At 44.2% G+C, this 14,239-nt stretch overlaps 1 protein-coding gene across 1 annotated transcript in view; it reads right to left on the reverse strand.

Annotated features, from left to right (window-relative positions):
- Window positions 1-14,239, reverse strand: part of LOC128704700 (cytochrome P450 3A41-like) — a 118,893-nt gene that overhangs the window by 26,610 nt on the left and 78,044 nt on the right. The window contains exon 5 of the mRNA XM_070079646.1: window positions 1,986-2,176. Coding sequence (XP_069935747.1) covers window positions 1,986-2,176 — 191 coding nt within the window. The remainder of the gene's footprint in view (window positions 1-1,985; window positions 2,177-14,239) is intronic.

A 14,239-nucleotide genomic window follows, 5' to 3' on the forward strand; every position in this document is an offset into this window, starting at 1 on the left:
ATAAATGTCACATTAGTTGCACTTGTGTCCTTTTACTTTACATGAATAATGTAGCAAGATGATCAATTTACTATATGTAGTCGTACAATTTATTAATCCGATCAACTCGAATAAAATCAATGATTTTAAGTGCAGAAACAGGTCATGAGGTCATTAGATGAGTTACTGTGTATTGAAGAGAATGGATTATTCTGTTAGGTAATATAATTAAAAACATAGTTGAGAGGGTCATAGGTTATACATTTATGAGATACAGTTATTCAGTATTTATTTAGTTGTGGGTGAGTAAGTGGTTTTTAAGAAGAGTCTTGAACTGATAAACAGACAGTATTTCTTTTATATTCACAGGTAATGAATTCCAGATTTTTGGGCCTTTTATGTGCATTGAGTTTTTGCATAGTGTGAGATGGACACGAGGAACATCAAAGAGTGATCTGTGCCTTGTGTTATGGTCATGTGTTCTGTTGAGGTTGGTAAGGAGAAGTTTGAGGGGAGGGTTTATATCTTAGTTTAGTGGTTGAGGTTGGTAAGGAGAAGTTTGAGGGGAGGGTTTATATCTGAGTTTAGTGGTTGAGGTTGGTAAGGAGAAGTTTGAGGGGAGGGTTTATATCTGAGTTTAGTGGTTGAGGTTGGTAAGGAGAAGTTTGAGGGGAGGGTTTATATCTTAGTTTAGTGGTTGAGGTTGGTAAGGAGAAGTTTGAGGGGAGGGTTTATATCTGAGTTTAGTGGTTGAGGTTGGTAAGGAGAAGTTTGAGGGGAGGGTTTATATCTGAGTTTAGTGGTTGAGGTTGGTAAGGAGAAGTTTGAGGGGAGGGTTTATATCTGAGTTTAGTGGTTGAGGTTGGTAAGGAGAAGTTTGAGGGGAGGGTTTATATCTTAGTTTAGTGGTTGAGGTTGGTAAGGAGAAGTTTGAGGGGAGGGTTTATATCTTAGTTTAGTGGTTGAGGTTGGTAAGGAGAAGTTTGAGGGGAGGGTTTATATCTTAGTTTAGTGGTTGAGGTTGGTAAGGAGAAGTTTGAGGGGAGGGTTTATATCTTAGTTTAGTGTTCTATATGTGTAGTAAGCACAACAATAAGTATGGATGTTTTGTACAGTGAGAAAGTTTAGAGTTTTGAATATTGGTGGAGAATGTTAGCCTGGAGTGGGAATTTGTTATCATTCTGACTGCAATCGTAAACAAAGAATAAATACGAACAAAAAAACAGTAAAGAGTAGAAGTTTCAAGTCAAGAACTTTCATAATGTCACCAGTCCTTCTTCAAGAACTATGTGATGAGGAAAGTACTAAAAGTTATTAATAATTATGAGAAGTATGTAGAAGTTGCAGCAAGCTTCTGACGAAGCTTTTGTGACCTTAAGCTGCGACATCTGTCTGAGGCACGCAAGTGCAGAACACTTATACCTAGTGCCTTATTTTGCAAACACGCACACAGACACACACACACAGACACAGACACAGACACAGACACAGACACAGACACAGACACAGACACACACACAGACACACACACACACACACACACACACACACACACACACACACACACACACACACACATACACACACACACACACATACACACACACACACACATACACACACACACACACATACACACACACACACACACACACACATACACACACACACACACATACACACACACACACACATATATATATATATATATATATATATATATATATATATATATATATATATATATATATATATATATATATATATATATATATATATATATATATATATGCAAAACAACCACTCTGAAAGAATAGAGAAATTCCAAGCGCTTTCGTGACTACTCACATTAGTTCCTTGATAATGTGAGTAGTCACGAAAGCGCTTGGAATTTCTCTATTCTTTCAGAGTGGTTGTTTTGCATATATATATATATATATATATATATATATATATATATATATATATATATATATATATATATATATATTATATACTTCACCTACCTATGCAGTTCCTTGGACCCATCCCAAAGGGCATGTGAGTAAAGCTAATAATGTTGACTTTATTCTCCGGCAGAAAGCGATCTGGCAGGAAGACTTCAGGATGTGTCCAGTAACGAGGGTCGTGATGCAGACTCCAGAATGGCAGGATCACCTCGTCACCAGGATTCATAATGATGTCGGTGCCAGGGATTCTGCTGAATTTTTTTAGTGTCACTGCTTGAGGATGATCAGTATTTTGGGTTTGGTTTATGTGTTTAATAATGATAACAGCAATAATAATAATAATAATAATAATAATAATAACAGCAACAACAATAACAATAATAGGGTTCAGGGTGAATATAGCAGGTTCGCTGTCTTCCAGTTTGTAAGAAGCTGATCCTTGACGATGAGTATCTCTACACTACTCCCTCTTGGTGATGTTAATATTCTCGGTGAAGGCAACTGCGAGGTTTTTTCATCTCTCTGTAAGAACTGATGTCATTCTTGATCTTAGTCGTAGTTGTGTCGACTCTAACTCTTTTTTCTTTAAAAGCGTATTACGTTATCAAATCTTCGGTGTCCCTAAGAGCTCTCCTCTGTAGCCTGTTCATGCTAACCTGTTTAAGAAATGCATCGAAACTGTTGTTCCTCCTAGTACTGGTGAGCGAGCTTCCCTCCAGCTCTCTGGCCACATTTCGATGACCTTAACAATCTTGCTCCTTCCATCACGTTTAAAGCTGAATAGGAATCTAACTCTTTACTTCCTTTCCTTCATGTTTATGTCCATCGTTCAGCTACAGGTTTTTCCTTTTACGTTTATGTCAAGCCTATGAATAGTCTTATGTACAGTTGCCCGGTGGCCTGGTGGCTAAAGCTCCCGCTTCACACACGGAGGGCCCGGGTTCGATTCCCGGCGGGTGGAAACATTTCGACACGTTTCCTTACACCTGTTGTCCTGTTCACCTAGCAGCAAATAGGTACCTGGGTGTTAGTCGACTGGTGTGGGTCGCATCCTGGGGGACAAGATTAAGGACCCCAATGGAAATAAGTTAGACAATCCTCGATGACGCACTGACTTTCTTGGGTTATCCTGGGTGGCTAACCCTCCGGGGTTAAAAATCCGAACGAAATCATATCTTATCTTATCTTAAAAGTTTCTGAACACTCATGAACAAAAATAATATCTGGCAACTCAGACGAAGTAAACAGACTCTTTTCATGACTGAATTAGCGCTGTTTGTAACGACGATGGTGATTGGTTGGCTAAATTAATTACCGGTACTTTCTCTGTATATATATATATATATATATATATATATATATATATATATATATATATATGTCGTGCCGAATATGTAAAACTGGTCAATTAGCAAGAACTCATTTAAAATTAAGTCTTTTACGAAATTTTCTATTATACGTTTAAACATATATTTTTTTCATTAATGTTGATGTAAAATTTTATAATTTTGCACCAAAAGAATCTTAGAAAACTTACCTAACCTTATTATAAGAAGCGCAATTTATTTTAGCCTAACCCAGCTAAATATATTTTAGATTTGTTTACAATAATTTAATACTAAACAAACACAGTGAAATATATTTTTTTTCGTTAGGTTTAGAATGATTTTGGCGAAATTATTGCTTACACAAATTTTCACTTGTTCTATATGGCAAGATGAACGTTGCTATTTAAGCCAAGATGGTAAGTTCTGCCTATTCGGCACGACATATATATATATATATATATATATATATATATATATATATATATATATATATATATATATACAAACACTGATCTCTGGCTGAAGGAGACTCGAACCTACGAACCTTAGGACAAGGTACGCAGTGCTTTACCAATCTACCCACACTGGACAATACCTTGGCGTGTAGCATGAGCTACACGTTTGATCCAAGGCAGCCAGCTTTCAGGGAGAAGGCTTACAGCTTTTCATCTCATCCTCTGCATGCATCAGCCTTACTAGAGATTTTAACAATGCAAGGAATTCGCAAAAGCAGGCGAAATATACACAAACACTGATCTCTGGCTGAAGGAGACTCGAACCTACGAACCTTAGGACAAGGTACGCAGTGCTTTACCAATCTACCCACACTGGATAATACCTTGGCTTGTAGCATGAGCTACACGTTTGACCCGGGTCATACATACTAATGTGTTAGATTAAGACCCGGGTCATACATTCTAATGTGATATTCGCTGCTTGGTAGCCGTGCTAGCAACACCTCTGCAGTAAAGTTTTGCTCGGGAAGCTGCTTGTTCCACACTGGAAGGCAATTATTCTTGAAATGTTCGGGCTGTGGCTTTGGTTATAAGTCAAGGGTCTTTCCTGCATCACAGTTCAGTAGAATTACTTGTAAGGATAATTCACGATAAATATGAAATAATGGAAGAATATATTCGCGGTATTGCGATAGTGAATCACCAGAGGACGCTTGTGAAGTTGAACGACAAGGCAGAATACTCTCGTTAAGTGTCCTCTTTTCAGTACGCTGAAATGTATATAAATGGGTTAGAGAAAGTGAAGCTAAAATATGTATCTACTACAGACCTGTGGATCCGTATCTGTGGATTACTCTTTGAAGCTGATGAGTGGATTTACGTGGTACGTTTTGGAAAGTGCGGTGAGATACTAGACGTAAAATTAGAAGGTTTATTAAATGGGGCATGTGTGTTTAAAATAGTATTAAGACATTCAGTACCATCATACATTAATAATTGTGCAGTTTCGTACACATGTCTTAGTAACGTATGCAGGCCAACAGAAGACAGCAACGAGTGACTAGCTCCCTTAAGGTTTACTATACAAATAGTAGGAGTCTAAGAAATAAGATAGATGAGCTAAGATTACTTGCAAGTGTAGGTAATATGGATATTACCAGTTCTCACCCAGCTGTTGGTGAGGGTGGACGCAGAGCGTGCGGCTGGTGCCCTCTGGTGTCTGTATTGAGAAGCTTTGTTTTCTCAAGATGGCGGAGCGCAGAAGAAGAGTCAACACTGTCTGTGTGGAACTGTTGAAAGGTGCAATGTACCAGGACACCACTGACGTCATTCTGCCTCTTGTGATAAGAGATACGTATGGAATCCCAAGTGAGGATTTATATGGGATTTCTTTGAACGGCAACGCAAGAATTTTTGTGAAATTTGTGTCGTCTGCTGCTTATGTGAGAGTTGTGGATGCCTTTCAAGAAAAACAGATCGTCATCAACACTGGTCTGGAGGTGCTCCTGCGTGATGTCTCGGCATGTTATACGTGAGTTCGTCTACGTAATATACCCTTCGAGGCAGACGAGGTAGACATTCGTCGGACTTTTGGGCGCTATGGCACCATACAAGCTGTGCAAGTTGGGCGTTGGTCCCAGGGTTTTTATGCTGGCATGCTCGAGGGTTCTTTTTCTATGAAAACACCATTGAGACATCCAATTCCCTCGTTTGTCATGATTTTCGGACGCAGGTCTACGTAACCTACCCATGCCAGGTTCGGACGTGCCAACTGTGTGGTGCAACGGGGCATATGGCGGCGTCTTGTGAACAACGACGAGGGAAACAACCTGACAGACATTGCATCGAAAGATACGATGGTGGATGATGTGCTGCAGGTTTTACCAGCGGATGTGAAGTGGAGTGCAGCAGTGGATGCTGCAGAGGGGAACGTCTCGACGCTACCACCGGCGTCGGAGATCGAGGAGATTGGGTGTGTGGACAGCGCGTCGCCTCCGGTGGAAGAGGAGGTGCACGCGCCATTGATATTGCCCAGTTTTGAGAACTTACAGAGGATCCTCGACAGCCCTGCGACAGTGGATTTACCGCCTACGTTGGCGGCGGCGCCTGTGGTCGACCATGGTCTAGCAGGACGTGTTGGAGATGAGGAAAGGCGTATGACTTGTACGACAGTGGTGGTGACGGATGTAGAGGTGCATAGGACGGACGGTGATGGGCTGATGGATTATGAGGGAGTGTCATGTAAGAGGCCCAGTACACCGGTGGAGGACGATGTCTTAACACTGGGTCAAAGGTCTTGTAAAATGGTGTGGGCTGATGTAGCCAAGGGCGTTAAGGGACTTCCCTTAGAGAAGTCAAGTGGGAGTGTGGGGAAGACGGGCATGTGCAGCAGTGGCAAGTCCAAGTCAGGTTTAAAGGTGATGGGAAAACGCAATGAGAAAACCTAACTGGAGGTTTCAAGTGTATAACAATGAATGTCAATGGCCTCAGAGCAGAGGTAAGAAGCGTTGGGTAGAGGTATCGCTCAGACGTATGGATGTCGACGGTTTTTTATGCAGGAACACAATTTTTGGTGTGGTAGTGAATTACGTGTGCAAGGGTATAGGCGTTATGCAGGGAATTCGGATAATCTCAAGGGTGGGGTTGTGACAGGCATAAGGGAGACCAGCACTTTTAAGCTCGTAGCATGGGAGTGGGGCGGAGGGGGCCAGATTGTGCGTGTGGTGGGTTCGTGGGGAAACACTCAGGTGGGTTTCGTGGGAGTATATATGTCAGCGACAACAAATCGACGAGTAAAGGAGGATTTTGTATGTGATGTTTTGGTTTATTTTCTCAGAAGTCTTCCCTTAGTTTCTGTCGTTGCAGGTGATTGGAATTGTGTGATCTGGGAAAAAGATGTTGAACCGCGTGGTGGGGGGTGTAATTTAAGGGTTTTATGGGAGGTACTGCAGGCGATTGGTGTAGTGGATGTAGTGGGTAGTGACGGGTGGAATGTGGAACACACGTTTAGTAGGAGGGATTACGCTGCGCGGTTGGACAGGGTTTATATCACTAGCTTAATCTGTAGTGGCAGGGCTAATTGTGTTGATCTGGGTTTCTCAGATCACCGTGGTGTTCTGGTAACACTCGAGTGGGGGGGGGGGCGCTATCCGTGTTTTTTCTAGTTATTGGAAATTAAATGTCAACTTATTGCAAGGAGTCGATGCTGTGGAAGCTTTCAGGTTATGGTGGGTTGGATTCTGGAACGAAGGGAATGGGATAGAGGATGTTGTAGAGTGGTGGCATTCAAAGGCGAAAAATGCAATACAGGGTTTTTATAGAAGGTTAGGGAAGGAGGAGGCATGTTATAGATATGGGAAGCAAAAGTATTTAGAGGGACAGCTGCGGGATTGTTATGGTGCAGGCAGGAGGTATGACCTATCGGAAATAGAGTGCCTTCGTAGTCAATTACGGGAAATTCAGAATGATAATTTTTGGACTATGAGGGTGCGAGTGGGGATTGAGGAGGTGCTTTGGGGGGATAAACCCTCTGTTGGGGTTCTGCGTAGTTTCAGAATGAGACGTATGGCGACGACAGTTTTGTCAGTAGTGGTCGGTGATGACTTGGGTGGTTATCATAAAGGACAAAGGCTAGTTACTACTGAGAGCACAGGGACCTATGCAGACCAATGGTTTGAGAGAAAATGGAAGGGTAGAGAGGGGAATCGAGAGGCGAGGGAAGCTTTACTGCGTGGCATAGTGGCGAATTTGAGAGGCGTGGATCGAGAGGACATGGAGGGTTGTATATCGGAGGAGGAGGAGGTTTACAACGCTGTTCAGGGGCAGGCACTGAGGAAATCACCTGGTTGGGATGGGATACCAGGTGATTTTTGTGTAGTTCATTGGGAACTGTTAAAACACATGTTGGTTCGACTTTACAATTCAATGAAAATTAGAGGTAGCATGAGCGGTGAGGCAGGGTTGGGTGTTGTAGTGTTGGTACCAAAGGCCGAGGTCTGTGAATCTTTGGAGGCATATAGGCCCATCATGTTGATGGGGGCGGATTATAAGATTTTTGCGCGGATTTTGGCAAACTGGATGAAACGAATTTTGGACAAGGTAATATGGGAAGGGCAATACGGGATTCCTGGACGATCTATGAGAGATGGTCATCGACGCCTCAAATGTTTCGTGAAGGATTGTAGTGAAGGTGGAGTTGTAGGATTAGATTGGGAAAAGGCTTTTTACAATATGGATAGGGAAATATTATTAGCAATATTATTGAAGCAGGGTTTTGGGGAAGAAATAGTAGCGTGGGTACGTATGTTATGTACGGAGGCACAGGTATGAGTCTAGGTCAATGGGAGGTTGGGGTCCGCGGAAGGCATCGGGTGGGGGCTGCGGCAGGGGTGTCCCCTCTTGCAACTTTTGTTTGCCTGTTTACACGACCCCTTTTATAGATTGGTAATGGGTGGGGTAGGGGGGAGGATTGTGTGCAGAGAGAAGCAGTAAGAATTTTAGGTTATGTGGACGATACCACCATCTTGGTTCATAGGAATGGTTTAGCGTTCGTAAATAAGGTTATAAGGTTTTTTAGTGATGCGTCGTCCATGCGCATTAATAGAGAAAAATCCAAACTTTTGGAGGTGGGGTCCTGGGTGCGGGGGACGTTAGGTACGGAGCATGGGTGGAGAACCGTTGAGCTGATAAAGATCTGCAGTGCGTATTTTTGCAATGAAGAACTGGCGGCGCATGCATTTAATTCATCCAGTGTAAAAATAAATAAGAAAAAGGCACAATACCGTGACTGGAACGATCGAGGCGATCGTGGGACAGATATTGAGAAGAGAAATTCAGGTTCTTCTGTTGGGACTCCGGTGGGGTGAGCGGGAAGGAAGGGACATGCGACGTTTAGAGCTAGAGAGGAGTGTAGAACTGAGCCATGTCTTAACCCAAAGGGTAAGGCGAACGTGGATCAGAGAATGGTACCTGTCATAGAAGGTACCTCTCGGAGAATCCAAGGTTATTTGTAAATAGGGTTAGGAGCAGGATCATGCAAGGAGTAGAAAAGGTTGTGTTGGTTTGTGGGTCTGTGAATGTCTTCGTCAAGGAGAGAGGTCCAGTAGTCATGTGTCACAAGTTTGTCAATCTGTCTGTCACAGAGCGTCTTCCAGTACATATTCAGAGCAGGGATGTCTAACTGGGCATGTAGAGACTCGCATGTGGCGAAGTCCTCCCATCTGACATCAAGCACCCAGCGCAGCGCCTTGTTCTGAACACGCTGCAGTTTAAGTAAGTTTGTTTTTGCTGCAAGAGAGTGGGCTAGAGGAGAGTAAGTCATCAGAGGACGTATAAGGGATTTGTAGAGGTGTAGTTTGGTGCGTTGAGAGGCATGTTTCAGCTTGTAGAGGCCCGCAAGGGCCTTACTAGCTATTGCATGCCTTGAGTGAATGTGTCCGTGTAAGCGTAGAAGGTAGTCAAGATTAACGCTAAGGACAGTGACAGATTGTGTCATGGGGATGTAAGTGCGGGTGTCAGCTGTTCTGAGCTCGACAGGTAATGGAGGATCACGTTTTCTGTAGTTAAAATATGTAATGCTGGATTTAGCTGCATTGGTTTTGATCCTCCATTTTTGTTCCCAGATGGCTATCCTGTCGACCTCATTTTGTGTTTTGTGTGTGAGTGTATCTATATTGGCATGAGTGATAAGTTGTGTAATGTCGTCTGCATAGGCTAGTGTGATGGAGTTTTGGTATACAGGTGTTGGAATGTCGTTAGTGTATAAAATGTAGAGGGTAGGGGAGAGGACAGATCCCTGGGGTACTCCAGCATTTAGTGTGAAGTAGTCAGAGTAACAGCCTTGGAATTTGATTCTCAGGGTACGGCCGTCTAGGAAGTTGCAGAGGAGTTTACGAGTAGTGAGAGGCAGGTTAAAGTTAGTGCAGAGTTTGTACTTGAGCCCTTGGTGCCAGACAGTGTCAAAAGCTTTTTCAACGTCTTTTGCAACCAGGGCTGTCCTGTTTCTTTGTTCTGTGTTTATGTGGATGTAGTTGAGAATGATGTTAATGGCATCTTGTGTGGATCTGTGTGTTCTGAACCCAAACTGACCATCAGAAAGTAGAGAGTTGTGTTCCAGGTATCTGCGAAGGCGATGATTGATGAGTTTTTCAAAGAGTTTTCCTAAAGTTTCGAGGAGGCTGATAGGGCGGTAGTTTCTAGGATCAGAGTGGTCTTTTTTGGGTTTAGGAAGGAGGATAGCAGTAGCAGCTTTGAAGAGGGAAGGGAAGTATCCAGAGGCAAGGGAGGCATTGAGGAGGTTTGTGTAGGCAGTAATGATAGAGTCAGGAAGGTGTTTTAGGATAATATGGTTTAGGCCAGAGGCGCCAGGAGCCTTGGGAGGAAGGTGTGTGAGGAGAGTTTTAATGTCTGTGTTGGTGAAAGGAGTGTCGAGTTCTTGGGAGGAGGTAAGAGAGTCTAGATGAATGTGGCTATCTGGTGTTGTATCTTGTGTGTGTGCAGTGTTCCAATGTTCTATGTTCTGAATGTGTTGAATAACGTCAGGGTGAGGTCGGTGAGGGTGGAAGATGTTCTCCGAGATGTGTTTGAAGATGTTGGTAGCAGCCTGCGGGTCTGAGATGTGTGTGTTGTTGTGGATGATGTGTTTGAATTTGTTGGTGGGAGTAGTGCCTCTTATTTTTTTGATAAAGTTCCAGAAGGCTTTAGTGTTTTTAATACGCTGTTTGTCAGCTTGTTGTATGAGGTGTGACCAGTAATTGTTGTGGTCTTGGTCTAGACTGTGTAGAATGTTGTTTCTAAGGTAAGTGAGATCTAATCGAACTTGCTTAAATCTGTGTGTGTTGTAGAGGAAGCGGTTGTGGTAGCAGATAATTAGTCTTCTTGTTCTGAGTGATGGTTTGAAGGAATAACGAGTGGTGTGAGTTTTCTTTGGTATTGCGATGTTGGCAGCTTGTGTAATGGTGTCCTGGATGAGATCAAGTTGAGTATCGATGTCAGAGATAGGTTTGTTGTTATAGTCATAGGTGAGGTTAATATTGTCTATGTGTTGTTTGAAAGCATCCCAGTCAGCGTTCTTGTAGGAGAAGGAAGGTGTGGTTGGAATGAGGATAGGGTTGGAGGAGATGTGTAAGATGACTGGGATGTGATCAGAGCCTGTAATAGGGCCAGGTGAGATGTAGTGTTGAAATAGAGAACTGGCTCGGTTTGCCAGGATGATGTCTGGTTTGCCTTAGCCCGTGTGATTGAAGAAGGTATTGAAGTCTGGGCCGAGATGAATTAGGTGTTTATGGTTAATGAAGTTGAGTAATTGGTGACCAAGTTGGTTGTTACTGGTGTGATGAAAGGCAGTGTGTTTGGCATTCATGTCAGCTAGTAGGTATGTTGGTGTAGTTGAAGACTAAGGAAAGGTCGTGTATGTTGAGAGTAGTGTTTGGGCGAGCATAGGTGGTGAAAAAGATAAAGGAACCAAGGTGGGTGTGTATTCTGACTGCAAGACAGTGTTGGTGAAAAAAAGGGATTGGGAGAGATTCGTGTTTTATGTTGGATTTGACAAGGATGGCAACCCCATCGTGGGGATCATAGGGGGACTGTAGTGCAGTATAACCATAATGGCGGATACGTTGAGGGGCTTTGAGGCAGGTACTGTTTAGCAAAACAATATCTGGTCTCTCTGTTTCAAGGAGCTCGGCCAGTAGGTGTCTAATAGTAAAGTAAGAACGTACGTTGAACTGAATCACTTTAAACATGATTTAATGGTTTCGTCATAGCAAAGTTAATGTCAGAGGAGTTTGGATTAAAACCCGTGATAGTGGTGCCATCAGTGGATGCGAGTTTGTAGGTGTTACGGACCCGTTTCCTGGAGGGGGAGGAAGAGATGGATCTGTTTTTATGTTCTTTTGTATGTCTGTCAGAAGTTGGGGCAGGTTTAGGTTTGAGTGGATTTTGTCTGGAGGAGGTGGAGTTGGACCTGGATGAAGTTTTGGTTGTGGTGGAGGAGTGGGCGAAGGTAGATGCAGAGGAAGTGGAAGCTTTGGTAGGGGATGAGGAAGTGGAAGCTATGGTACTGGGTAAGGAAGCAGAAGCTTTGGTTGGGGATGAGGAAGTGGGTAAGGAGGTCGGGGGAGGCGTGGTCGTAGCAGCAGCAGTAGAGGTGTTGGTGGGAGGGGTGGAAGTAGTGAAGAGGGGTAGGGGGGGAGGAGAGCTGGTGGGTGTAGGAAGTGGGAGGTGGGAGAGAGGGAGGAGGTAGAGGTTGTAGGGGGCTTAGAAGAGAAGCAGGAAGGAGGGATAATTAAAGAGGGAAGATTGTTAGCAGACAAGATTAGGTTAAGGACATGTGAGTAGTCTGATTGGTAGGCTTGAGAGATTACCATCGCAGAGTGGGCAGCAGTGGCGAGTTGGCAGTTAGTTTTGTAGTCTAGTGTGGGTGTAGAAGGAGAGGTGATTGTAGTCTGTGTGTTGGTGTTTGAAGTGTGTAGAGTAGGAGGGGTAGATCAAGTGCGTGGGGTTACCCAGGCATTGGGGGTAGGGGTGGAAGGTATTGTAGGAGGGGGAGGTGCAGGGAAGGGGTTGGGGAGGGAGGGAGGTTGGCTTTCTCTGAGGGTGGAGAGAATGTCTTTTCTAGTAGGGAAGGAATTTGCAACTGCAGTGTGTGACCCACCGCAGTTAGAACATTTAAGGGGGAGGTTGCAAGTGTTCCAGAAGTGGCCAGTTGCTGAACATCTGGAGCAGGTTTGTGTGGAAGTGCATGAGATTTTGTCGTGGCCGAATTTGTAGCATTTCAGACATTGTGTGATGGGGTGAAAGTTTGGAGTGAAGAGGGTGTTTGGAGGAATGCGGATGGTCTTGGCAAGGATTCCTTGATTGAAGAGAGTAGAGGCGTCAGAAGGAGTTGAACAGCGTATTTTGAGGATGGTAGAGTTTTCAGGTCAATAAATATCGTCAACAGATACTTTGTTCTTAGTACTAATGTCCTTGATTAAGTCTTCTTTGTCTGTGTCATAGGCAGTCAGGAGAGAATAGTCTACGTGTTTTGCGATCACTGTGCATTTGGCGCGGTGCTCAGGAGTCCAAATAATAGTGAAGCCTGCATTGAGAAGTTTTTGTCTGGTCTCGGTTGAGGTGTACGTTTCGTAAGAATGTCTGTCAAGAAGTAGTTTGAATCCAGAGTTGGTTTTAAAGACTTTATGCTGAGGAGCGCCAGTGATCTGGTACAGTAAATTTCCAGGACAGATAGTGGCATGATCAGATTTAGAGTATTTGAGGTTAAGCGAGAAAGAATTGGGCTTGGAAGAGGTGGGGGCAGGGTAGGCCTTAGAAGCAGGAGTAGACAGAGTAGAGGCAGGTGTTGGCAGTAGAGGAGCGGTAAGGGGAAAGGAGGTGGAAGGCATTGCATGCATCGTAAATTAGATGTGGGGGCCAATCCTGTGAGAAAAATTGGCTAGGCAAGTACGTGTGAAGTAGACACACGTACTTGCCTGGCTATAACTTTAAAGTTTCTTGTGGAGTCCGTCTCTGGAGGCACAGGACACTGAGGAGGTGAGCTGTAGCTTGATGGAGGACTGTATGCCCTGAACTGGCTGTAAGGCGTGCAGACCACACGTACAGGTTGAGGAGTGGAGACTTCAGACAGCAACAGGAGTGCAGAGGGAAGCTTCCTGCCCTTGGGTAGGCAGCCACCGACGCACCAATCCTGATGGTGAAGACGAAGGTCCAGTAACCACCACTCGGTGAAGAGAACAACTCTAGCTGTGAGCGATGAATGAATGGCGAGCAGACTTCACATACAGGCTGAGGCGTGGAGACTTCAGACAACGGCGAGGAGAGGCAACACTGGCTGTATAGCGTGTAGACTACACGTACAATCTGGAGCGTGGAGGCTACAGATAGCAACAGGAGTGCAGAGGGAGGCTTCCTGCCCTTGGGTAGGCAACCACCGACGCACCGATCCTGAAGGTGAAGACGAAGGTTTAGTAACCACCACTCTGAGGATAGTCACACTCAACACGGGGTAATTAGAGAGGCGAGATCGTTCGTCGATGGAGCTGTGTGTCCAATGAATGTAACAGAGTATGTATGTATAATGTTCGCCAGGACCAGGGTCCTGGCACGGGTCTTAATCTTGAGATGACCCGTCTCTGGCTCCTGAAGGAGAATTGATTCTTCACTGTTGCAGCATGTAAGCGTTTGGAATTTCACTATTCTTTCAAGCACTGTTCCGGACAGTTCAGCTAGTGTGCCTCATAAGCGACTGAAGTTACTCCATCTCAGCTGTTTCCTGAGCTGGGGACCGGGCTCTGTTCTCTCTGATAATCTGCGGATTCATGGCATCCACTGTTTCCTGCTCTGTCAGTAAGCATACCCTCAGGAGTGTGCTGACCATCTGCCGGAACATGCTCTGTTGTTCCGTGGAGGTGATTGTGTTGCAGATAATATCTGTGAATGCCTTGATGAGTGTTAAGAGATCCTCTCTGTTGAGGGCCTGCGTTGTCGGTGGGTTCGAAGCAGTGGACATTATCTGGGCTGTCGTAATCTG

The sequence above is a fragment of the Cherax quadricarinatus genome, chromosome 100 (genome assembly GCF_038502225.1).
Source record: "Cherax quadricarinatus isolate ZL_2023a chromosome 100, ASM3850222v1, whole genome shotgun sequence".
NCBI lineage: Eukaryota > Metazoa > Arthropoda > Malacostraca > Decapoda > Parastacidae > Cherax > Cherax quadricarinatus.